General features: G+C 46.0%; 1 protein-coding gene across 2 annotated transcripts in view; it reads left to right on the forward strand.

The window, feature by feature from the left end:
• Nucleotides 1-9960: 9960 nt before the first annotated feature.
• Nucleotides 9961-25807, forward strand: part of CEP78 (centrosomal protein 78) — a 70155-nt gene continuing 54308 nt past the window's right edge. The window contains exons 1-4 of one of the 2 annotated variants that reach the window (XM_068236727.1): nucleotides 9961-10116; nucleotides 13065-13345; nucleotides 20303-20478; nucleotides 22796-22868. In XM_068236727.1, the coding sequence (XP_068092828.1) occupies nucleotides 13081-13345; nucleotides 20303-20478; nucleotides 22796-22868 (514 nt within the window). In that variant the 5' untranslated portion in view covers nucleotides 9961-10116; nucleotides 13065-13080. The remainder of the gene's footprint in view (nucleotides 10117-13064; nucleotides 13346-20302; nucleotides 20479-22795; nucleotides 22869-25807) is intronic. The other variant, XM_068236735.1, reaches the window with a different exon arrangement.

The raw sequence follows: 25807 nt of genomic DNA on the forward strand, positions 1-25807 counted from the left end.
GCCCCAATGAGAATTCTACTTACTTTCCCTCATTGGATGTCATTTGTCACAGATGACTATTTTAGTAATATGCGTATAGATTATATGTTAATTCATTATTATTAATTATATGTTATTAATGTTTTCCTTAAGAACTTTTATGTTAGGTTTGTCATCTCGTTAATGATGGACACATTGTGTCACCGTGAGAGTTAGGCTGAAGTGTACCTGCAGGATAGAGCTTACAGGTCTTGCAGGGACGACACAAGTACAGGACAGGGAGTTTGAAGGTTAAAGGTTGTTCTTGTAGATATGGATGGCTGCATAGAATAGCTTTACTGCCCCTCACTGAGCCGCCCCTAAATTTCTGGTGCCCTAGGCCATGGCCTATGTGGCCTTGCCAGAAATCCGGCCCTGCTTATCTCCAGAGGATTACCATAGATTTTCAAAATTATGGCACATGGTATAAAAGTCCACAAGACAGCGCTCCTAGATTCTAATAAGCACAGTTCATGTCCTCCATGTGTGAATAAGTTCACTGCTCGTATCGGCACCAGGCCCAATCAGCATGTCACAACTGCATATTCTTTAGCCGAATCTCCACACATCATTAGATCTGCGTCAGTCACCACCAGGTATTCCGGCTTTACCTTACATCCAGTGCGTGGGTATAATCTCAGCTTCCATGCTGCGGCGTCCCACAGTATACAGGTACCTGTAACAGCCCTCTGACTCCCGGTAATTATTGCACAATGTGTCGCTCCGTTAGAACGCCAAGTTGCTCCTCGTGTCCAGCGCGTTCAGCCACGCCCACATACGCGTTACGCCCACCAACGTGAGCTTCGTCAGTGTGATGACGCTGCGTCATCACACTGACGAAGCTCACGTTGGTGGGCGTAACGCGTATGTGGGCGTGGCTGAACGCGCTGGACACGAGGAGCAACTTGGCGTTCTAACGGAGCGACACATTGTGCAATAATTACCGGGAGTCAGAGGGCTGTTACAGGTACCTGTATACTGCGGGACGCCGCAGCATGGAAGCTGAGATTATACCCACGCACTGGATGTAAGGTAAAGCCGGAATACCTGGTGGTGACTGACGCAGATCTAATGATGTGTGGAGATTCGGCTAAAGAATATGCAGTTGTGACATGTTGATTGGGCCTGGTGCCGATACGAGCAGTGAACTTATTCACACATGGAGGACATGAACTGTGCTTATTAGAATCTAGGAGCGCTGTCTTGTGGACTTTTATACCATGTGCCATAATTTTGAAAATCTATGGTGATCCTCTGGAGATAAGACTATCACTGTATTACAACAGAGATACTCCTTGGAAATTATATAAAGCAAATTAGCCTCTATTCGTCTCAAAAATTAGGATTGGCCAATCCAATTGAAGATGAATGGGGTGTGATTGATTGTGTGTTCTGTATTGCTATAGGAGCGCTCCTATGTATGTCCGGTGCGGGCTATTGGGGTTTTAAAGGGAGGGGGTGTGGGACGGAATTGGGCTGTCTTATCTTTTTGATACAATAAAATGTCTTTAATGCTATTGAGTGGCGGTCCTTGAATTTTAGGTTGAGTGCAATAGTAACCTAATGGTAGTGATCTCACTGTCGCGGTTGCCGCCGATCGCGGGTGTCTCCGCGAAGAGCGGCAATCGCAAGCGCATTGCATGCAGCATTTTGCCACGATTCTCAAGTGATCGTGGTACTGTGCTTAAACAAGCACTGATTGCGATCGTTGGGAATCGTGAAAGTGTACAATGATTTTACCGCGCTAATCGTGGTATAATCACCTGCACAAAAAGTTTTGCGCTTTTTAAGTGTAAATATTCCCGAAGACAACTGGGTGGGAGGGGGGGGGGAGGAGCTGGGAAAAGAGATAAGATTACCTGCAATCAAGCTAATCTAAATTGCCTGGAGCTTGCTTCTCTGCTCACTACAGAAGTCAGCTGACAGCATCTGTATCACTGGCTTGTGCAACAGCAGACTGCCCAGCATTATTGATTAATTACTCTGATCAGGATAAATCATCAATAGTGCAGGGCATGCTGGTATTACAGTAGCCAGTGCACAAGGTTAATAATGACAGGCAACTACTGAAGTACTAAACACATCCTGCCACCTCTCCCAGCTAATGTCACAGCTGCAGCACAGCAATCATTCTCTCTACTCACCCTGCTGCTCTGCACATTCACTCACTGCAGGCTTTGTGTAGAGAGCGAGGAGACACATTGCCCCTGGAACACGAAGGGAGAGAAGTGCTACATCTAGTGCAGGAAGTAGTACAGTCCCAATTACTGCCTGCTGCTATTTTCCCGAATGTTGCCCAAACTATGAGAAAAGATCCCAGGTGGAAGAACACAGTGGCTGAGCACCACAGCGGCACTTCTAGCCATTACTACACCCGGTGCTGTGAGTACCTGCAGCCCTATAGTAGGTACACCACTGCAATCCACTCCTCAGAAAAATCTAGAAAAGAAAAATTGTGCCCACCTCAGTATAGGTATCAAATGTGCCCCCAGTATTAGGAAGACCGCCAGCACAGTTTACATAGCCATATGTGCTCCCAGTATTAGGTAGATTCCGCCCACCAAAGTATAGGTATCCAGAGGTGCCCCCAGTATTAGGTAGGTTTCCCCGAAGTATAGTTAGTCAGATGTTTCCCCAGTATTAGGCAGTCCTAATAGCCAGATGTTTACCCAGTACAGTATTAGGCAGCCCCCTCCACAGTATAATAGCTAAATGTGCCACCAGTATTAGGCAGGCCCTACCCAGTACAATAGCAGGGGCGGACTGAACATTAGGGCACTCGGGCATGGACCAAGGGGCCGTGATCAGTAGGGGACACAGCCCTGGCATGATTGAGAGGCAGGGAGGGGCACAGTGGTGGGTGGGAGCGCGCCTAGTAGTTACAACTCACCTTCTGCCACCGATCCCCCCACAGCATCTATCTCCTTCCTCTCTCCCAGGTGTCCATTGTGTTGGTTACAGCACCTCCCTGTGATAGCATGACCTCATGTCATCACAGGGGGCGCTGTCACCAATGTGACAGACGCCGGGAGAAAAAGGAGATAGAGGCAGTGATGATCGGTGGCGGAAGGTGAGTTGTAACTACTATGCCCACTCCCCTGCCGCTGCGGGGCACCTACCTATCTAACCTATACTGCGGGCACCTACCTATCTAACCTATACTGGAGGCACCTACCTATCTAACCTATACTGCGGGACCTACCTAACATATACTTCGGGCACCTACCTATCTAACGGATACTGGGGGAATCTACCTATCAAACCTATGCCGCGGGAATCTACCTATCTAACCTATACTGGAGGCACCTAAATATCTAACCTATACTGCGGGCACCTATCTAACCTATACTGGTGGCATCTACCTATCTAACCTATACTGGGGGCTCCTACCTATCTAACCTGTACTGGGGGCACATACCTAACCTATACTGTGGGCGCCTACCTATCTAACCTATACTGGGGGAACCCACCTTTCTAATCTATACTGGGGGCACCTACCTATCTAACCAATACTGGGGGCAACTGTACTGGCTACCTATATTGGAGGCACCTACGACTCTGCCGCGCAAGCGGGTGTGCCTTGCGCGTGTACGGGGGCCCCATAATCTCCTATTGCCTGGGGGCCCATGAGTTGTCAGTTTGCCATTGTATAATAGCCAGCTGTGCCCCTAGAATTAGGCAGCCCCCTCCCCAGTATAATAGCCAGATGTGTCCCCAGTATTAGGCAGTCCCCTAACCAGTATAATAGCAAAATGTGCCCCAGTATTAGGTAGCCTCCCCCATCTGCAGAGTACAGAGTGCCGAGGGCAGGGATTACAGCAGCACACACTTGACTCACCCCCTCTGAACTCCAGGTGCTAGAGGTCCAGGTCCTACCGGCCTTCTCTGCAGCGTCGCTGCTCTTTACTTCTTGATTCACAGATCAGGAAGAAGAGTGGGCAGCGCTGCAGAGAAGACAGAAGGGACCTGGACCTCTCGTGACTTGGTCTCCTTTACAATTCCAAAGTGCTGAGGATTGCCAACCATTCTCACACACAGACCACCGCTTCTTCAGTCGGCTCCCATCAGGTCGAAGGATTTGGGCCATCTCCCCCAGGACCGCAAGGTCTAGAAACCTTTTTTCTCCTTGGCTGTCAACCTCTTGAACTCTCTCCATGCCCCCTCACTGCCCTTGGGTTATGCAGTCGCTGGCTGTTGTATCAATAAACTGTTTATAAAAAATGTTTGTCACTGCCTCTTTAATGTATTCTGCTTACACTTCTTATACTGTGTCCTATTGCCTACTTTGAGTACTGTGCCAAACCCAATTTCGGGCACCATCCAGTCATATTTGGTGAATAAAATAATTCTGATGGCCAGCAATTCAGTCCAACTGCCACAATAGTTTAAATTTAGGAGGTCTGTGCACTGAGATAGTCCAGTCACGTTTGATAAAAGTTGAACTAGAGTTGGAAGATTTTATGAGGGATTAGGTGATTCATTTTTGCAGTGTTCCTTAGTTGAAAATAGGAAGATTTCACAACGGAGATTTGATTTCTGAAGTTTAATTCCTCTTTAGTGTAATACACCCAAACTGTGCATAAGGCCAGGGCTATTTAGACCAGACCTCAGTGGTGCTGACTGGGAGGGTTTTGCTGCCAGGTGCTGACCTCTGATGACAAGAACTTCAGTTTTGTTAGCATTCAGTTTCAGCCAGCTGTCATTCATTTTCTCCTGTACTGTAGCTAAGCAAGTGTTTATTGTTTGAGTAGGGTCAGTCATGACAGGCTTGGATAAATATAGCTCAGTATCATTATGGCAGTGGTATGTCAGACCATCTTTTTGGATGACTTTTCCAAGTGGCAGCATATATAGCTAAGGAGATAAATTTGAGCCTTGGGGCACACCATATTTAATTGGCACAGGTTTTGTCCTCTAGCAGCTAAGAAGGATCTAAATTAACGTATAATGAATCCATTACTACCACTGTACTGCTGTAGCCTAAGCAGCACAGATTTCATGGTCAACTGTATCAATAGCTGTTGAAGGATTCAGAAGAATCAGGATGGAACTGAGCAGATTATTGCAAATCAAGGTGTAAGCTGTGCCCAGTCACTCAAGGATGAGGCCAGTAGTGTAGGGGTCACCATAACAGCAGTAGCAGCTGTTATAGGGCCCGGCGTGCACAGTGAAATGGGGGTCCGCAGCAGCCTCCCCCCCCCCTTCCCCGGTGCAGAGTATTGGCAGCAGGAGCATACAAGAAGTGACTCACTCAACTCTCCAGGCAGCGATTAGCAGTCTTCTGGCATACCTGTCTCCATGACTACAGCGCCCTCTCCCCATCACATTACAATAGTGCGCTCTATCGCCCGTCACATTACTATAGAGACTGGAGAGGTAAGTGAGGTGAGTCACTTCTTGCACACTATTGCTCAGTGTCAGACTGGGAGATGGAAAAGCTGACGAAATACACCTGCTGGCAAAGCAGCTGACAGCATGTGTTATCTCTCAATAGAAACCTGTAGAAAGGCTTCACATGATTACTGCTGCTGCTGCTTGGTCAGAAAGTGGATTTCCTCAGCTTTACCACCTCCCAGGGCGATACTGCTCTTGCTGTCCATGGGAGGGAGATGGCTATCTTTACTGAGGTACCTACTGTATATCTGGCTATCTATACTGAGGCATCTAATCCTGGGGCATCTAATCCTGACTATCTATACTGAAGCATCTATTCCTGGCTATCAATACTGAGGTACCTATCCCTGGCTATCTATACTGAGGCACCTATCCCTGGCTATCTATACTGAGGCACCTATCCCTGGCTATCTATACAGAGGCACCTATCCATGGCTATCTATACAGAGGCACCTATCCCTGGCTATCTATACTGAGACACCTATACCTGGCTATCTATACTGAGGCACCTATCCTTAGCTATCTATACTGAGGCACCTATCCCTGGCTATCTGTACTGAGGCACCTATCCCTGGCTATCTATACCGAGGCACCTATACCCGGCTATCTATACTGAGGCACCTATACCCGGCTATCTATACTGAGGCACCTATACCCGGCTATCTATACTGAGGCACCTATCCTTAGCTATCTATACTGAGGCACATATCCCTGGCTATCTATACAGAGGCGCCTATTCCTGGCTATCTATACAGAGGCACCTATCCCTGGCTATCTATACTGAGACACCTATACCTGGCTATCTTTACTGAGGCACCTATCCTTAGCTATCTACACTGAGGCACCTATCCCTGGCTATCTGTACTGAGGCACCTATCCCTGGCTATCTATACCGAGGCACCTATACCCGGCTATCTATACTGAGGCACCTATACCCGGCTATCTATACTGAGGCACCTATCCTTAGCTATCTATACTGAGGCACCTATCCCTAGCTATCTGTACTGAGGCATCTAATCCTGGCTATCTATACTGAAGCATCTATTCTTGGCTATCTATACTGAGGCACCTATCCCTGGCTATCTATACTGAGGCACCTATCCCTGGCTATCTATACTGAGGCACCTATCCCTGGCTATCTGTACTGAGGCACCTATCCCTGGCTATCTGTACTGAGGCACCTATACCTGGCTATCTATATTGAGGCACCTATCCCTGGCTATCTGTACTGAAACACCTATCCCTGGCTATCTGTACTGAGGCACCTATCCCTGGCTATCTGTACTGAGGAACCTATCCCTGGCTATCTGTACTGAGGCACCTATCCCTGGCTATCTGTACTGAGGCATATATCCCTGGCTATCTGTACTGAGGCATCTATCCCTGGCTATCTGTACTGAGGCATCTATCCCTGGCTATCTATACTGAGGCACCTATCCCTGGCTATCTGTACTGAGGCACCTATTCCTGGCTATCTGTACTGGGTCATCTGTTCCTGGTTACCTATACTGGAGGCACCTACTCCTGGCTATTTAATGTAAGGTGGGAAGGCACCTATACCTGGCTATCTATATCGAGGCACCTATCCCTGGCTATCTGTACTGAGGCACCTATCCCTGGCTATCTGTACTGAGGCACCTATCCCTGGCTATCTGTACTGAGGCACCTATCCCTGGCTATCTGTACTGAGGCACCTATCCCTGGCTATCTGTACTGAGGCACCTATCCCTGGCTATCTGTGCTGAGGCATCTATCCCTGGCTATCTGTACTGAGGCACCTATCCCTGGCTATCTGTACTGAGGCACCTATCCCTGGCTATCTGTACTGAGGCACCTATCCCTGGCTATCTATACTGAGGCATCTATCCCTGGCCATCTATACTGAGGCACCTATCCCTGGCTATCTGTACTGAAGCACCTATCCCTGGCTATCTGTACTGAGGCACCTATCCCTGGCTATCTGTACTGAGGCACCTATCCCTGGCTATCTGTACTGAGGCACCTATCCCTGGCTATCTGTACTGAGGCATCTATCCCTGGCTATCTGTACTGAGGCACCTATCCCTGGCTATCTGTACTGAGGCATCTATCCCTGGCTATCTGTACTGAGGCACCTATACCTGGCTATCTATATTGAGGCACCTATACCTGGCTATCTATATTGAGGCACCTATCCCTGGCTATCTGTACTGAGGCACCGATCCCTGGCTATCTGTACTGAGGCACCTATCCCTGGCTATCTGTACTGAGGCACCTATCCCTGGCTATCTGTACTGAGGCATCTATCCCTGGCTATCTATACTGAGGCACCTATCCCTGGCTATCTGTACTGAGGCACCTATTCCTGGCTATCTGTACTGGGTCATCTGTTCCTGGTTACCTATACTGGAGGCACCTATCCCTGGCTATTTAACGTAAGGTGGGAAGGCACCTATACCTGGCTATCTATATCGAGGCACCTATCCCTGGCTATCTGTACTGAGGCACCTATTCCTGGCTATCTGTACTGGGTCATCTGTTCCTGGTTACCTATACTGGAGGCACCTACTCCTGGCTATTTAACGTAAGGTGGGAAGGCACCTATACCTGGCTATCTATATCGAGGCACCTATCCCTGGCTATCTGTACTGAGGCACCTATCCCTGGCTATCTGTACTGAGGCACCTATCCCTGGCTATCTGTACTGAGACACCTATCCCTGGCTATCTGTACTGAGGCACCTATCCCTGGCTATCTGTACTGAGGCACCTATCCCTGGCTATCTGTACTGAGGCATCTATCCCTGGCTATCTGTACTGAGGCACCTATCCCTGGCTATCTGTACTGAGGCACCTATCCCTGGCTATCTGTACTGAGGCACCTATCCCTGGCTATCTGTACTGAGGCATCTATCCCTGGCCATCTATACTGAGGCACCTATCCCTGGCTATCTGTACTGAAGCACCTATCCCTGGCTATCTGTACTGAGGCACCTATCCCTGGCTATCTGTACTGAGGCACCTATCCCTGGCTATCTGTACTGAGGCACCTATCCCTGGCTATCTGTACTGAGGCACCTATCCCTGGCTATCTGTACTGAGGCACCTATCCCTGGCTATCTATACTGAGGCACCTATCCCTGGCTATCTGTACTGAAGCACCTGTCCCTGGCTATCTGTACTGGGTCATCTGTTCCTAGTTACCTATACTGGAGACACCTACTCTTGGCTATTTAATGAGAGGTGGGAAGGTCCGTGTCCAAATTCCGCATCGGGGCCCAGAGGTCTGTAGCTACGCCACTGACTGCAGCATTGCACTGTTTGATACAGTGCAATGCTACGGGCCGTCGAACTACCGCCACTCCACCGCTGTGTCCAATTGACCAAAATTTACCGTTTGGTAGTAGTCTAATCTGGGGATACATTTTTGTACGGATTAATCAAAATTATGATCAATGTCACTGGTTGATAACCAGCAGATTCGATCATAGTTAAACAATCTGTCGGTAAAAATCGATGCATGTATGGCCAGCTTTAAGGTTAGGGTTACTAATAACAAGATTGGGGTGATTAAATTGTGAGGGTAAGATGGGGGGGCAAAGTAGAAAATGACAGGAGAAAAAAAAGGGAGAGGCAGTGAAGAGGAGAAAAACTGAGAGCGAAGAAGATATTTGCCTCAGCAGCACTGCACTTTTATTAACGGCTTTCACACTAGCGCCCATTTCCTGCGTTTTGACGCAAAGGCGAAACTTTGCTTTAACCAAAGTAAAATAAAAGTCCATGGACAACTTTCATTTTGGCTTTCACACCTGACGCTGCATATCTTTCCTGTATGACAAGACACAGACAGCCAGCATTATTAGGGAACAGGGAACCAAAGGTGAATGAGGGAGAGAGACTGAGTATAGCCTGAGATGGAGCATAGAGCTTATCTGTATTGCAGTAGGGACATGATCAGAGATTACTAGCCAGTAATAGGACTTCGGTCCCTGACAGTTTCCCACACAAGCTGAAAGCAGCCCTCCTGGAGTTTAGGGACTGTCGAAAACTTTTCAACCTGTATACCTTATCTAGCTGTGCAATACCTTACCTAGCAGTGCAAATGGAGTGATTATAACATTGGCAGTGGGAGAACAGACATATTATTTTTCTATGGACTCTGCAAACAAGGCAAGCCTCTGTTCTGCTTCATGCTGTGTACATTTACCAGCTTGCCCACCCTCTAATTGCTTTTTTAACCCGAGCCTTATAGGTCAGTTTGCTAGGCGTTGCACATATAATAGAGGACAATGAGGATCCAGCCTATTATTCAGGGATGCTTTGTTGGAATAGCCAGCGCTGGGTGAGTGTATTATCCTCATATTATGGCACACAGGACTGTGGCTGCAACAACAGAGCTGATACACAGTATAGATCAAGCAGCATGACACCACGAGGAGGAAGTGAAGAAGTTGGAAACTACTGTAGAACGCCTGGCTGGCTCTGGCTCACTCACTGGAGTCAGAGTGAGGAAGAGGAAGACAGGTCAGGGGGAGGAGAGCAGGAAATCGTATGGGGACAGGGCGGTCCTCTGTCTGCAGACCGTTTGGAAACCAAGGGAACACAGCACGCTATGGAGGAAGCCAGAGGGAGATAGACAGACAAGGCGGTGCTGCTGAACAAGGGAGCAGCTTCTACTGCTGGTACAGGTACCCGGCCTCTTCTGCATCAGCTTGCACTGGCATATGTAAGTATGATCTTACTGCTGATCTGCCCCGCTCTTATTTATTAAAGGACTGATCACATATAACACATCACTGTTTATTGGCAGATGCAGGTTTTAGTTTTGAAATACGGTGGGGGGCGGGATTGTTCAGGCGACAGATGGTAATCACTGTCCTACCGCATTTATCTATATGTACTACTATATATGTATTTATACATTTACTATGTAAACAATATTATTATGCCTCCGTTGTCTGTAAGCATTATGCTTGTGTTCTTATGTATCACTATCCATACTACCAGATTCAATTGAAACTGATAGGTTTAGTTTTGCAGTAATTCAGGCTCGAAAGACCATGCATTGTTTCCGTAGAAATATCCCTATTTTGCAGTCCTCTCTATTTATAAAGGATGATTGCTGCTTTTATACAGATTTGTCACTTTATAGTCAACCAGTCAAAAAGCCCACCCGTTTAATAATGATTGCTAAACAACTGGTGCGCGCCATCCACAGCCCCCTGGATGACACCTGCTGAGGGGATGATGCTGTAGACCTTGCCACTGACCGGTTTGGCTGGCACACTCCTCCCCTGGGTGACACATGGTGAGGTGACGATGCTGTAGACCATGCCACTGGCCGGTTTGGCTGGCACACTCCTCCCCTGGGTGACACGTGGTGACGTGACATTGCAGTAGACCATGCCACTGACCGGTTTGGCTGGCACACTCCTCCCCTGGGTGACACCTGGTGAAGTGACGATACAGTAGACCATGCCACTGACTGGTTTGGCTGGCACACTCCTCCCCTGGGTGACACCTGGTGACGTGACGTTGCAGTAGACCATGCCACTGACCGGTTTGGCTGGTACACTCCTCCCCTGGGTGACACCTGGTGAGGTGATGATGCAGTAGACCATGCCACTGACCGGTTTGGCTGGCACACTCCTCCCCTGGGTGACACCTGGTGAAGTGATGTTGCAGTAGACCATGCCACTGACCGGTTTGGCTGGCACACTACTCCCCTGGGTGACACCTGGTGAAGTGACGTTGCAGTAGACCATGCCACTTACCTCTGTGACCAGTGTGTTCCTTCCCTGCATGATGGCTGGTGAGGTGGCAATGCAGCAGACCATTAAAATTACCCAAGTGACTGACTCTTACTGAAGGGACATAGTTTGCTGCGTTGCCACCTCGCTAGGTGGTAAGTAACATCATGATCTGCTGTGACAGTCGCCCCTCTCTCTCTGCACCCCATCATCACTCTCAATAGCCTAAGCTTGTACTAAACACTATTTTCGACCTTTTGAGGAGGATAAATTTTAAAGCAATTTATATTAAAAGTTACATTTTAATTTATCCTTCTCAATGGTCAAAAATAGTGTGTTTAGACTCCTAATTACACCACAGCAAGAACACACAGGCTAGTGGGTCTCCAGCAGCTGGCAGACTTACCCTATTCCTGCAGGGTTTGCATCACGGATCAGCACTGCAGTTGAGTTCTCTGGCCTGGAACCCACTGAGGCCTAGTGCACACCGAGCGGTTTTGGTAGCGTTTTTAGGGATGCTTGTGGGTGAGGAAACGCTTGGATAATGTATTTCAATCGGCTGGTGCACACCAAAGCGGTAGGCGTTTTGCAGAAACGCATACTCCCAGGTTGCAGCATTTTTTTTTTATTTTGGAGGCGTTTCTGCCTCCAATGTTAAGTATAGGAAAAACGCAAAACGCTTGATAAAAACGCCAGATTAGAGTGGTTTTCCAGGCATTTGTGTTACAGTAGCTGTTCAGTAACAGCTTTACTGTAACAATATCTGTAATCTGCTACACAAAAAAATGCACCGCAAAACGCTTCATAATAAGAAAAAACGCTTCAAAAATTGCTAGCGTTTTGCGGATCTGCTAGCGGTTTTTGGTGTGCACTAGGCCTAACAGCTCTTTTCTAAGCGCTTGTGACTTGAAATGCACTTGCTAATGCAATGCTAAGGGGGATTTTAAAAAAATCTTCTGTGGGATCACACACATAGCATTACATTAGCAACAGCTTTTCAAATCACAAGTGCTTAGAAAAGCACTGATAGTGGGTTCCAGGCCTGTCTCCTTCTTCTGGCCTCCCCAAGCTGTCCTGCTTCTCATAACGATGCCAGCTGCCTCTCTCCCATTCAAACTGTGCACTGGGCTGGTCAGCACAGTGAAGGGGGCGGGATGGAGCAAGTCAGCATCTCTCTGATCTGTAGGATCTGCCAGGTCAGTGGTCAGGGTACATCCAGTAAATAACTATGCAAATGGGGCCTATTATAGCCCTTATAGGGGGGTGAGAACTCAGGATTGTACAGAGAGGGGGCGGGACAGGATACTAAACTCCGGCTTTACCATGCACCCAAGTTTCCCTGCGCCTTCATTATAGCCTGTACCCACCACGTGATTTTCCCTGTGATTAATCGTTTTTTCTGACCAGCGTTTATTTTTTATTGTTTTTTTTGAGCGATGACCAGTAATTTCCGCAATCTCACGACATGGGTACATGTGCGTTATCATGCGAATCTCACGTTTAGTGACGTATGCCAATAACGACAGTCACGGCGAATCTTTAAGATCCCCGGCGACTCCACACAAAGTACCGCAGTTGCTTGACGTCATTGTGATGTTGCGCGCAGGAAGAGGCGTCCCTAAACGCTTGTTGTCAAGGGGACGACGCTGGACCCGTTGGGTGATGAGCACTAAGCTTTACATGCACACATTGTAAGCAGCTGTGTTTAAGTGGTACTTTGAAAGTAAAAATTCCTAGACATGGGGGAAAAAAAAACCCTTTCTTTTCACGTCTGACTAAACTATTGTTTACATGTTACTTTGAGTGACTTAATCACTGACTGTTGTGTACTTCATAAAAAACGAATGTATTCATAAAAATATTAAAATAAGAGACCATGCTGGATGTAACTTCTGCTTATGTTTTCTTTTTCATTCTTTTCCAGAGAACTATAGTTAAAAATGATTGACTCTGTTCAGATACGCCGCCAAGGGGCTGTGGACTTCAAGTCTTATTATGAATACTTGTGCGTCTTACAAGATTCTGTACCGCTGCAGGCTGTAATGGCCAATTTACGACGAGATGCCCTCGGTTTTAATGCAGATCGGATCCGATTAGCTGACTGGCGTCCTATTCTGAATACTCTAAAGATTAATAAAAGTCTGACAAGTGTGTCTATAAAAAGTTGCCATCAGCCGGGACTTGGAGAGTCAGGTCAGGAGAAAGGTCATCTTTTGCTTAGCATAATATTATCTTCAATAATCTATTATATGAATAGCCTGGCAGGTTATCTGCATGTTTGGAATGTTAATTTATTGTAGTATGGTATAATTCAATTCCAGCCAGCACCGAATACATCACTGATCAGAGTTGTGCTCTGTTAAACTACAGACTCTTTCTTAACCAGTGTGGTACATGTACACCAGGAACTAGTTCAGGCGGTATTTTGCTTGCTGAAGGGAACCTGTGGTGGGAGACATATGGAGGCTGACATATTGACATATTTATTTCCTTTTAAACAATTCACATTGCCTGGCTGTCCTGCTGATCCTCTGCCTCTTATACTTTTAGCCACAGATCCTGAACAAGCATGCAAATCAGATGCTTGTTTCAGGTGTGTGATTCAGACTTTACTGAAGCTGTCGGGGAACTGGTATTGTTTCAAAAGAAAAATATATGGCAGCCTCCATGTGTCTTTCACCTCGGGTTCCTTTTAAAGTGGATCCAAGATAAACTTTTACTCATTGCATAATTGTGTTCCTTACATATAGTTTATAGGGCATTCCTCAAGCCAAATACTTATTTTTTTTTTGTTTTGTTTTAATACTCTAATTCCCTATAAACTAAACAAACCCACAGCTCAAAGTGCCTTGGCACTCCATGTAGCAAGGGCTTATTGGAGCTCAGTCTGGGCAGGAGGAGGAGGCTACTAGCCAGAGATTTCAGAGGCAGAGGGGAGGAGGGAGCAGGAGAGGGGAGTGAGCTGAGGGCTGAAGATGCAGTTGCAGCTTGCTTGTGTGTAATGCGACAAACAAAACATGGCCGCTATCATTGTATCGCAGGAATAAATAAACATGAAATTGTTAAATAGACACTGAAGCGAAAAAAAAATTATGATATTATGATTTGTATGTGTAGTACAGCTAAGAAATAAAACATTAAGATCAGATACATCAGTGTAATTGTTTCCAGTACAGGAAGAGTTGAGAAACTCCAGTTGTTATCTCTATGCAAACAAGCCATTAAGCTCTCCGACTAAGTTAGTCGTGGAGAGGGCTGTTATCTGACTTTTATTATCTCAACTGTTCCTGGACTATTTACTTTTCCTCTGCCAGAGGAGATGTCATTACTTCACAGACTGCTCTGAAAGAATCATTTTGAATTCTGAGTGTTGTGTAATCTGCACATATTATAGAATAATGCAATGTTAGAAAAAACACTATATACCTGAAAATAAAAGTATGAGAATATTTTCTTTGCTGCTAATCTTCTAGTAATTATTCATAGTACACAACCAATTCATTATATCATATTTTTTTTTTCCGCTTCAGTGTCTCTTTAAAGCTGTTTGCAGCTAGATTTGCTGTGTAAACTATCTAAACTTTAGATAAGATATATAGACAGTCAGTTAAAGGACAACTGAAGTGAGAAGAGTATGAAGGCTGCCAGATTTATTTCCTTTTATACAATAGTTTGTTGCCTGGCAGCCCTTCTTATCTAGATGGCTGCAGTAGTGTCTGAATAACAACAGAAACAAGCATGCAGCTAATCTTGTCAGATCTGTCAGTAATGTCAGAAACCCTTTTTCTGCTGCATGTTTGTTCAGGCTCTATAGCTAAAAGTATTAGAGGCAGAGGATTAGCAGGATAGCAAGGCAACTGGTATTGCTTAAAAGGAAATAAATATGGCAGCCTCCATATCCCTCTCACTTCAGTTGTCCCTTTAAACAGAAGAGATCTAGAAAACAATAAACTACACCCTGAATTAATGGTAATGGAAATTGAGTGTATGATGAAAAATATATCATCTGGTTTTTACCTTCAGTGAAACCTATAGGATTACATCTTTGTTGGTTCCAGATTTGAAAATATGTAATAATGCAAATTGGATTTGAGAACTGAGCTTTTCCAATTGATCAGTGAGCTTGCCCATCACATTAAAAGACCAACAGGCATTGTTGAAACAAGAGGGGATTTCTCCCGCACTGGGGAACTTCCTTCTGACACTCTAGGCCAGGTGTCAAACACAAAGCCCGCGGGTTGAATGTGGCTCTCTTTGCTATTTTATGTGGCCCTCCAGAGCTTCAGATGTTCATCATTGTAAGCAGGAAAATAACAGCATACTGCCTCCCAGGGACGGTTCTAGACTTTTTGCTATCTGAGGAATGATCGCACAGTACACTAATATTCTCACCCTCAGTATAGGTAGGTAACTAGTATAGTTGCTGCCAGTGTAGGTAACTAGTATAGTTGCCCCAGTGTAGGTAACTATTATAGTTGCTCCCAGTATAGGTAGCTGCCCCAGTATAGGTAGTATAGTAGCCCCAGTATAGGTAGCTAGTATAGTTGCCCCCAGTATAGGTAGCTGCCCCAGTATAGGTAGTATAGTAGTCCCAGTATAGGTAGCTTGTATAGTTGCCCGAGTATAGGTAGTATAGTTGCCCCAGTATAGGTAGCAGCCAGGAAGGGGTCCAGCGGGCACAGCAATGTTGAGGGGGGGTCAGACCCCCCTCCCCACCACTGTGCCCGCTGCCCCCCCCCCCCTTTCCTGGCTGCTACCCCTTCCAGCTCACCTCCATGCAGGGCCCTGAGGAAGATGCCTCTCTTGGCATCATGGGTGGGCCGGGCCTGCTGCCTCCCCATTTAGAGAAGTACACTGGTGACAGTGTTTTTGGTTAAAATATTCTGTTGGAGCAACTCATGGGACCCCTCAGCAAAATTACCATGGGGCCCTCCTCTGGGGATCCAAACCTCGCGTAGCTGGTAAAACTTAACACACACACCTTACCAAAAAGACTATTGGGGAAATGAAGGCATCATGCTTTGAGTCACATTTTATCTTGATCCTTTTCTGATGAAGCTGCGATGGGGCAGGCAATATTAAACTGCTCCACTGCGTTACTCTGCCCCCATGTTAACCATAGTTATGCCACTTTATTTGAGACTGGTACCTAAATCTTAACAAGCAATATGGCCCGTGACTAAGACTGGGTTTTAGTTTTAGATTTTTGGCCCATTACGCAACTGAGTTTGACACATTTCTCTAGGCAATTATACTAACTATAAATCATGCTTTAGCACAATTTTCTGGAACTCAGTGATTCTGCCAATCAGTTTTCATCTAAGGTAACCACTGATCATGTATATTACTACTACACACTGTGGTTGCATTGATGTGGTTTTTTTCCGGCTCACTATAAAGCCCAGTTCACCAAGCCTGCTCTTCTAGGGGCCACACAAGTAGCTGACAGCTGTGGCTGACTGAGGTGTGAACATGTTTGCTAAGCACAGTGCAGTTGTACCTGAAGTTTGGGAGATGTCTACCCAAACATGACTGGATCACTGCCATCTGTTGACGTTATGCAGCCATAGTTATGAGTAACGTACACCCAAAGCCATCCAAAAAAAGAAAAACCAATAACGGCCGTACATAGTGCTAACAGATTGTCACTTTGATTGCTATTTTTTAATATCAGATAACACCTTAAAATTTACCATATTTAAAAAGGGAGTATCTGATTCTATCTATAGTGGCAATCAGTACTTTGATTGCCTCCACTAATTACCTTAAAGTGGACCTGAACTCAGAACGTCCTCTCTGCTCCAACAGATACGCAACAGCATAATAACCTTTTAAATAAAACACATTTCTTTGTTACAGCTGATACAAATCCTAAAATAAACCTGCACTGTTTCTGCTTTCAAATGGCCTTATCTGCCATAGGCAGTCATGTGACACAGGGGAGAGATCAGATTACAACTTGTAAATAGACAAAGATGAGGGGGAATTAAACAGGCTAGACTCTCTAAATACATACAGGGTGCATTTCTCTATGTATTTCTTCGGTTCAGGTCCACTTTAAGATAGCAATCTGTTGCTTCAGGCACATGAATAGATCTGCCGATTGCATGTGGCAAATGGATCATTGGCGAAAAAATGTCTGCCATTCACATTGCATTCTCACTGCTGGAGAGATTTCTTCTTCGTTCCTGTTCTGGTGGCACCTGTGCCTAGGACAGAGATTCAGAGATGGTGAATAAACCGCAATAAAAACTAACATGAGTGGGGATCAGATGACTTACAAATGTGAAGAATGTCTGCATTTTTGCACTTGTCAGAGGTAGCCGCAGAATGAAGCTGGTACTATGATGTCTACTGAATTAGCATGGCTTCTTCATTTACTTCTATTAGCCCATGCAGAGGGAAGGTGAGAGATAAGAGGTAGAAACGTAAATGGTTTGGAATGTATTAAAGTGCGCCTGAAGTGAGACCCACATCGTGGCTGCCATATTTATTTCCTTGTAAGCAATACCAGTTGCCTGGTGGTCCTTCTGATCTCTTTGGCTGCAGTAGTGGCTGAATCACACACCTTAGACCAGCATGTGGCTAATCTAGTCAGACTTCAGTCAGAGCACCTGCTCGGCATGCTTGTTCAGGGTCAATGGCTGAAAGTATTAGAGGCAGATGATCTGCAGGACAGTCAGGCAATTTGCATTGCTTAAATGGAAATAAATGTCAGCTTCCATATTACTCTACCTTCAGATGTGCTTTAAGCGTTATTGGCATTCTCTTAATTTGCAGAACGCAAGATTGCAGCGCCCATAACACAGATACAATATGTTCTGCAGCTCTGGTCAACAAGATTAGATGGCAGTGTGCATTAGTAAACATTAAGGTATAAAAACATGGCAGATGCAAGGAAAGTACTGTATGTGTATGTGTTCCCCTGGTTCATGTCTCCTTCCCACCCCCTCCCACGGTAAATATAGTATGTTCTGGGAGAGAAACATCACTTCACTGCAGAGTTTTGTGCCCCCTACACCACTGTTAGTTTTAGAACTGAGGACAGCATGAATCACAGGAACAACTATTGTGTTTAGACGGCTACCGCCCCAGGATCATTTCAGGCTTACGGGAATGAGCAAGAGTAGACCCTGCGTATCTCAGGAGAGACTGTGATGCAGCAATTGGGTGAACCTGTTCTGTTATGGCCATATTCATAGTGAGAGCCCTTATAGACACACCCCAGCCACCTTCCTTCATCTCTTAAGAACCCAGGAAGTGTGTGTGTGCGCGCGGCATACACAGTCCCTTGTTTTAAAGCACAGCTGTAACGAGGGATATGGAGGCTGCCATATTTATTTCCTTTTAAACAATACCAGTTGCGTGGCCGTCCTGCTGATCCTCTGCCTCTAATACTTTTAGCCATAGACCGTGAACAAGCATGCAGCATATCAGGTGTACCTGACATTATTGTCAGATCTAACAAGATTAGCTTCATGCTTGTTTCTAGTGTTATTTAGACACTACTGCAGCCAAATAGATCAACAGGACAGCCAGACAACTGGTATTGTTAAAAAATAAATAATAATGGCAGCCTCAATATCCCTCTCACGTCATTTGTCCTTTAAATATTCTTGTTGATTTTTGAATAAGGTTGCCTTTTGATAATGGAAGCAGAGTCACTTCATATGGGTTAAAGGATACCTGTAACGAGAGTTTTATGGCGACTGCCATATTTATTTCCTTATAAACCATACCAGTTGCCTGGCAGCCTACTGATCTATTTAGCTGCAGTGGTGTCTGATTCCAGAAACAAGCATGCAGCTAATCTTGTCAGATCTGATAATAATGTCAGATAAACCTGATATGCTGCATGCTTGTTCAGGGTTTATGGCTAAAAGTATTAGAGGCAGAGGATCAGCAGGATAACCAGACAACTGGTATTGTTAGTCATTGGGAATTGATTAAAAAAAAAATCAGCACGATACTTACCTAAGGAGAGGGAAGGCTCTGTGTCCTATAGAGTGTTCCCACTCCTATCTCGGTCCCCGATCCAGCGCTGGCTCCCCGGTAGCAGTATTCGACCAATTTGGTCAAATACTGCTCTCTCTTTGCTGCAAAGAAGGCATTGGGAGTCTTCGGGAGCCCAAGTGCTTCCAAATGCTCCATACTGCGCAGGCGTGAGCGCCCTCTCTCGTGCACTCGCGCATGTGCAGTATGTAGCCGCCTGTCTTTGGGAGGACTCGGCTCTTGAAGACTTCTGAAGTCCCCCGCCATGGGGGATTCAAACGGGACAGCCAGCGCTTAACAGAGGGGACTGGGAGATAAGTGGGAATGCTCTATAGGACCCAGATCCTTCCCTCTCCTTAGGTAAGTATCTGCCTGTTTTTTTTTTTTTTTTTTTTTTTCTTATCGATTCTCAATGACTTTAAAGAGAACCTGTAACAAAAAAAAAGTTCCCCTGGGGAGTACTCTCATCGGTAGGGGGAAGTCTCAGGGTCCCAATGAGGCTTCCCCCTCTGCTGTAGCTGCAGGCAATCCAGCGCTGGCTCCCCCGAAGTCTCCTGGAATCCATGCTCGACAAGCCTGACAAGGCTTGCTATATTTACCTTCCCTAGCTCCAGCGGGGGCGCTGCTGCGGCTCTCCGCACGGAGATAGGCGGAAATAGCCGATCTCCGTCAGGTCCGCTCCACTACGCAGGCGCAGGAGACTTGCGCCTGTGCAGTAGAGCGGCCTGACAGTGATCGGCTATTTCCACCTATCTCCGAGCGGAGAGCCGATACTGTGCCTGCTCTGGGGCCAGGAAGGCAAATATTTACATCCTCCCTTTCGGAGTGCCAGAGCGAGACCGCCGTTGGACACAGGAGGAAGGAGAAAGCCTATCCGGAGGCTTCCCCCTACTGAGGTGAGTACCCCCCAGGGGAACTTTTTGTCGTTACAGGTTAAAAGAAAATAAATATAGCAGCCTCTTTATCCCTTTTGTTACAGTTGTTCTTTAAGATGTGCATTATTTGACTGTAATGTTGCTTCTACTTTGCAGTTGCTGAACCCTATTATTATGTGGTTCAGATAGGCAGTAGTTCTGCTATTTTATGTTTTAAGTTCTGCCAGAGTTTCAACAACAAATACTTTTGTTTTAGGTCATAACATTTGTAACACTTTTTTTTTTTTACCGGCAGATCTGGACAAGTATGGAGTCCACTTTCGGAGACGTATTCCCCCTATTCGCTCAAAGGACATGACTGTTCAGCTTTGCAGAGCCCTTGCAGCATGTTTGCGTGTGTCAAACTCGTTAAAGGTGTTGGAGCTCCATGGTTTACCATTACGAGAAAGAGATTTACACACTTTAGCTAAAGCAAGTATTTTTTTTTTTTAACAGTATTTAAATGAGTGATAATGGTTTATTGTTCACCAGTTAGTTGCAATGCAAGTAGTCACTGGAAAGAGTTGATTGGATGTACTCTTCTCAATTAGTCCAATTAAGCTTAACAGTAGCATATCTCCAAAAACTGAAATATAACCGACGGTTGAATCAAATCATCTTAAAATTTCCGTAACTTTCTAAAAGATAGTATTATTTAAAGTGAAATTCCAGGAGTACATTTACTGTATATTAAGCTTTCACTCTGGGCATATACAGGTTCGGGGTTGTTGGGTTTGGGTGTTAAAAAACAGCAATATGGTTGCCCGTACTCGGGTGCTTTATTTGTGTAATGCCATTTTTGGTGGTAATATCACTACTCCCCATTTCCTGGCTAAATCTAAGCAAAAAAAACCTCTTCTTAACTGTAACCTCCCTTCCTAATGTCTAATTCTAACCACGTTAATGTTAACTTCTTCCTGGTGCCTCGCACTAACTTTCTCACACAACATTCCATCCCTAACAACTTTCTATCCCTAACATCGAAAGCTAACTACCCCTAGCCCAAACCCTCCAAATCTATGATCTATGCCTCATTTTAACCCATGCTCCTCTTTTTTTTTTTTAGTCTCCTTCCTCTATACTGTCATACCACTGTAAAATCACAATGTCAAGTATACCGAAATAGCTAGCTACCCTCTTCTCCAATTTGACTGTCCGGCATATACTGTATCATTAATACTAGTGACAGCCACTTCTTCTTCTCTTGTACCAGGGAGGGGAGGAGGTGGTACGTGATCGCAGGACCTTGTTTGAAAATGCTAAAATCTATTTTGGAGTACTTGGAGTTTAATCCAAAGTAAAGATAAATCATGAAATTCTACTTTAAAGTAGGCACATCAAATTACAAAACTGTAATGCTGGGCATACACAGCTCGTTTTTGCCACCTCGATTCTCCCGTTCGATCGTTTCGCTGCTCGATTCCGCAGTCAATTCTCTTATCTTCCGCTTGTTTTTCTTATCTTTTTTCATTCACTGCAATCCGGAATCGAGCGTCGAAACGATGGGGCGGGACATGTCGGAAATTATCTATCGAGCCATCTTAATAAGATGCCATTGGGGAATTACTTTTAAAAAATAATCATGGACATTCATTCTGATACTGACACAACAGGAGTGAAGAGGCACCCAATGGTAATAAAATAGCGTTGAAACCAAATAAAATAGAAAAATAGAGCTGGTTACCTCTTAAATGACCCTTGAAAAACTGCATAGAGTAGATATTTATTAGCACAGGCAACACCTTATGTGGTTGCAAGCCCACTTCCTCAGGCCAAGTAAACCGCCAGAGTTTATATAGCCAAAAGCTTGGAGCACCTGTAAATATCTACTCTATCCAGTTTTTCTACGGTCATTTAAAGAGGAACTCCAGTGAAAATAATGTAATAAAAAAAGTGCTTCATTTTTACAATAATTGTGTATAAATGATTTAGTCAGTGTTTGCTCATTGTAAAATCTTTCCTCTCCCAGATTCACATTCTGACATTTATTACATGGTGACATTGTTACTGTGGGCAGGTTATTTAGCTGTTTCTAGCTGTTAGACAGCTGTAAACAGCCATTTCCTGTCTGTGAACATTGTTACATTGTGGCAGTTTGCCCAGAGTACCGCGGTATTCAGAGCCTCTTGTAGGAGGGGTTTCAGCACAAAATTAGTCACACAGCGCCCCCTGATGGTCTGTTTGTAAAAATCATTCTATTTCTCATGTACAAGGGGGTATCAGCTACTGATTGGGATAAAGTTCAATTCTTGGTTGGAGTTTAAGCCACCTCTATTTTTTTATTTTAGTTGGATTTAACACCATTTTATTACCATTTAGCGCCTCTTCACCACTGTTGTGTCAGTGCTTCCTCTCTCTACTAGGGGGCTATTGGACTACAGTGGCTTTGCTACCCCTAGTACCAATTACTTTTTTTAAGAGTGCGACCACCCCCATCCAGCAACAACTGGCGTGCCTGAGTGGAGACGGGCCTTATCTCTCCACCTGCTTATTGTTGGTTGCCCTTTGTTGTAACCCACCTTTTGTGAGTATACTTCATACTATTACACTTTTAAGATACTAATAATGTATTGGGCTCCCGTTGTCTCTCTGTTTTCCCTAAAGTGGTTTCCGCCTCATCCTTACTCCATTCTGATACTGACTTCTAGCCCCATGAATCTGTAAACAGGACAAAACAAATGATTGAGCTGATGCAAATCTAGGTGTGGACTTCTGTAAATATTTTATGTGCATTTTTCTCCTACTAAAGGGCTTGACTGCATCATCTTCATTGGAGAGCTTATCATTGCCATACTGTTCATGTGGGGATGAAGGCCTAGAAAGTAAGTACTTTTCTGTGATAACTACACCTGTACTGTCTTCACTTGCACTGAAATTTAAAATAATTTTTGGGGTACTGTAAATACAAGTATTCTCTTTTAACCTCTTGAGGACCGCGGTATTAACCCCCCCCCTCCCAGTGCCCCTCCCAGTGACCAGGCCATTTTTTGTTAATAGGGCCAGTGCAGCTTTAAGGCCAAGCTGCATTCCACCCCCACCCCCCTTTTCCCCCCACCAACAGAGCTTCCTGTTGGTGGGGTCTGATCATCCCCTCCAGTGTTTATTTTTTTAAATAAATATTATTGTTATTATTTTTTAAATAAGAATGTGTATTTTTTTTTTCTTTTTGAATACCCCGCCCACCCTCCCCCCGCTGGCCAATCATTGTGATCGACTGTCATAGGCTTCAGCCTATGACAGCGGATCACTGCCGACACTCTGGAGGGGACAGCCGTGTCACATGGCTGTCCCCAGTACAGTGCTGCCCTAGATCGCAGCACTGTTACTGCCCTAATAGACGGCGATCGCTGCACGGAGACTGAAGGCGGGGTGGAGCTCAGGCCCCCGGGCAGGAGATGCGCACGCAGCGTGCGCCGCGATCTACTGCTAGCCCCGTAGAAGACCGTTCACGGTAATGGGCGTGGAGCGGTCCTGGGGCTGCCGCACTGCTCATGCCAATTGGCGTGGAGCAGTCGGCAAGTAGTTAAAGGGGTTCTGTGGGGGGGTGTTGAAAATAAAAACAGACACTTACCTGGGGCTTCTATCAGCTCCCTGTAGCAGTAATGTCCCACGCCGCCCATGGCCGCACGCCTGCTCGCTCCCGCGCGCGTCATCAGAAGCTTACTGTGCAGGCGCAGTACAAGGAAACTTCGCACTGCGCCTGTGCAGTAAGCTTTCAATGACCTGAGCGTGAGTGCGCTTTATTCGTCTTGTTAGACCAATAATTGCCCAGTGCTGGCGGCGGGGAACAGCGGATCGAAGGAGGACGGCGTGGGACATTATTGCTACAGGGGGCTGATTGAAGCCCCAGGTAAGTGTTTGTTTTTATTTTCAACACACCCCCACAGAACCCCCTTAAGTGCTTAGTCGCCAGAGGTGGTGCAAGCACAGATGCATATTTAAATCCCTTCGTATCATGTCCCTTCCAGTGCAGTATACAAATGTATTACATCATATCTTAATGGTTGGAACATAAGTGAACTCACAAAGCCTTCCCCATATGCTGCTGTATCACTTGCTTTTTTTTTAGTTGCACATTGCAATGGAAAGATCATTCTAAGTAGAATTATGGTGACTTGCAAAAAAAAATATTTGGGTAGCGCCAATATATTTATCGTAATGATTGTAATTTTAGAATTGGTGCAAAAAAAAAAAAATAATAATAATTTTGGCCAGTACCAAATATTCTGTAAGACTTTTTATTTCGTTCAAGCTAGTTTTTGATTTTATTTCAACTGAAGGGCGAGAGATCAGGAAACGGCCATATTTATTTCCGTTTAACCACTTAAGGACCAGCGGCCTTTCCATGTCAGTTCACGGAGGGTGTCTCCATGAACAGCCGGAGAGCCGCCGATCGCGGCTCGCAGGGAAAATGTAAATACGTGGGGAAGAAATCCCCGCTGTTTACATCATACGGCGCTGCCGTAGAGCAGATCGGCGATCCCCGGCCTCTGATTGGCCAGGGATCGCCGTCATTTGATAGGCTGAAGCCTATCCTACAATGCGCAGGACGGATATCCGTCCTGCGCTGCTTACAGGAGGAGGGACAGGGAGAGAGCGCCGAAAACGCTGCCGAGGGGCGTGTTGAAGAGCCCCCCCCCCTGCAAGGCGCAGCAAGCCGGCGGCGATCAGACCCCCCCCCCAGGAGGACATCCCCTAGTGGGGAAAAAAGTGGGTAAGTCTGATCGCTCTGGCTATTTCCTGATCGGTGCTGCAGGCTGGAGAGTCCACGCAGCGCCGATCAGAAGAAAATCCCCTGGTCCTTAACCACCTTAGCGGTATGGACGAGCTCAGCTCGTCCATTACCGCCGGTGGCTGCCGCTCAGGCCCTGCTGGGCCGATTTGCTCGCTGTAAAAAGCAGCACATGCAGCCGGCACTTTGCCAGCCGCGTGTGCTACCTGATCGCCGCCGCAGCGCGGCGATCCGCCGCGTGCAGCGGCGAAAGAGGGTCCCCCCAGCCGCCCGAGCCCTGCGCAGCCGGAACAAACAGTTCCGGCCAGCGCTGAGGGCTGGATCGGAGGCGGCTGACGTCGGATGACGTCACTCCGCTCGTCGCCATGGCGACGAGCAAAACGAAACAAGGAAGGCCGCGGCCTTCCTTGTTACCGCGGATCGCCGGAGGCGATCAGAAATATGGGTTAGGAGCGCCCTCTAGTGGGCTTTCATGCAGCCAACTTTCAGCTGGCTGCATGAAATCGGTTTTTTTTTATTAAAAAAAAACCCTCCCGCAGCTGCCCTGGCGATCTTAATAGAACGCCAGGGTGGTTAAGCAATACCAGTTGCCTAACATCCTGATGATTCTCTGCCTGTAATACTTTCAGCCATAGACCCTGAATAAGCATGTAGCAAATCAGGTGTTTCTGACATTGTCAGATCTGACAAGATTAGCTGTATGCTTGTTTCTGGTGTAATTCAGATACTACTGCAGCCAAACAGATCAGCAGGGCTGCCAGGCAACTAGTATTGTTTAAAAGGAAACAAATCTGGCAGCCTCCATACCCACCTCACTTCAGTTGTCCTTTAATTAGTATTGTTGCTATTCATATCTGGATTTCCTTATTTGGAAACCCGGATTATGCTATCCGAAGCACTTCAGCTATATTACTTGAGGAGAGAGTCGCGGAGCTGTGTTACACTTCATGCTTCACGTGACACCGATGCTTCCTCCTTTATGCTGAGGAGACACGTCAAATGATCTATCTAACCATCTATCTGCCTAAA

The sequence above is a fragment of the Hyperolius riggenbachi genome, chromosome 1 (assembly GCF_040937935.1).
Source record: "Hyperolius riggenbachi isolate aHypRig1 chromosome 1, aHypRig1.pri, whole genome shotgun sequence".
Lineage (NCBI taxonomy): Eukaryota > Metazoa > Chordata > Amphibia > Anura > Hyperoliidae > Hyperolius > Hyperolius riggenbachi.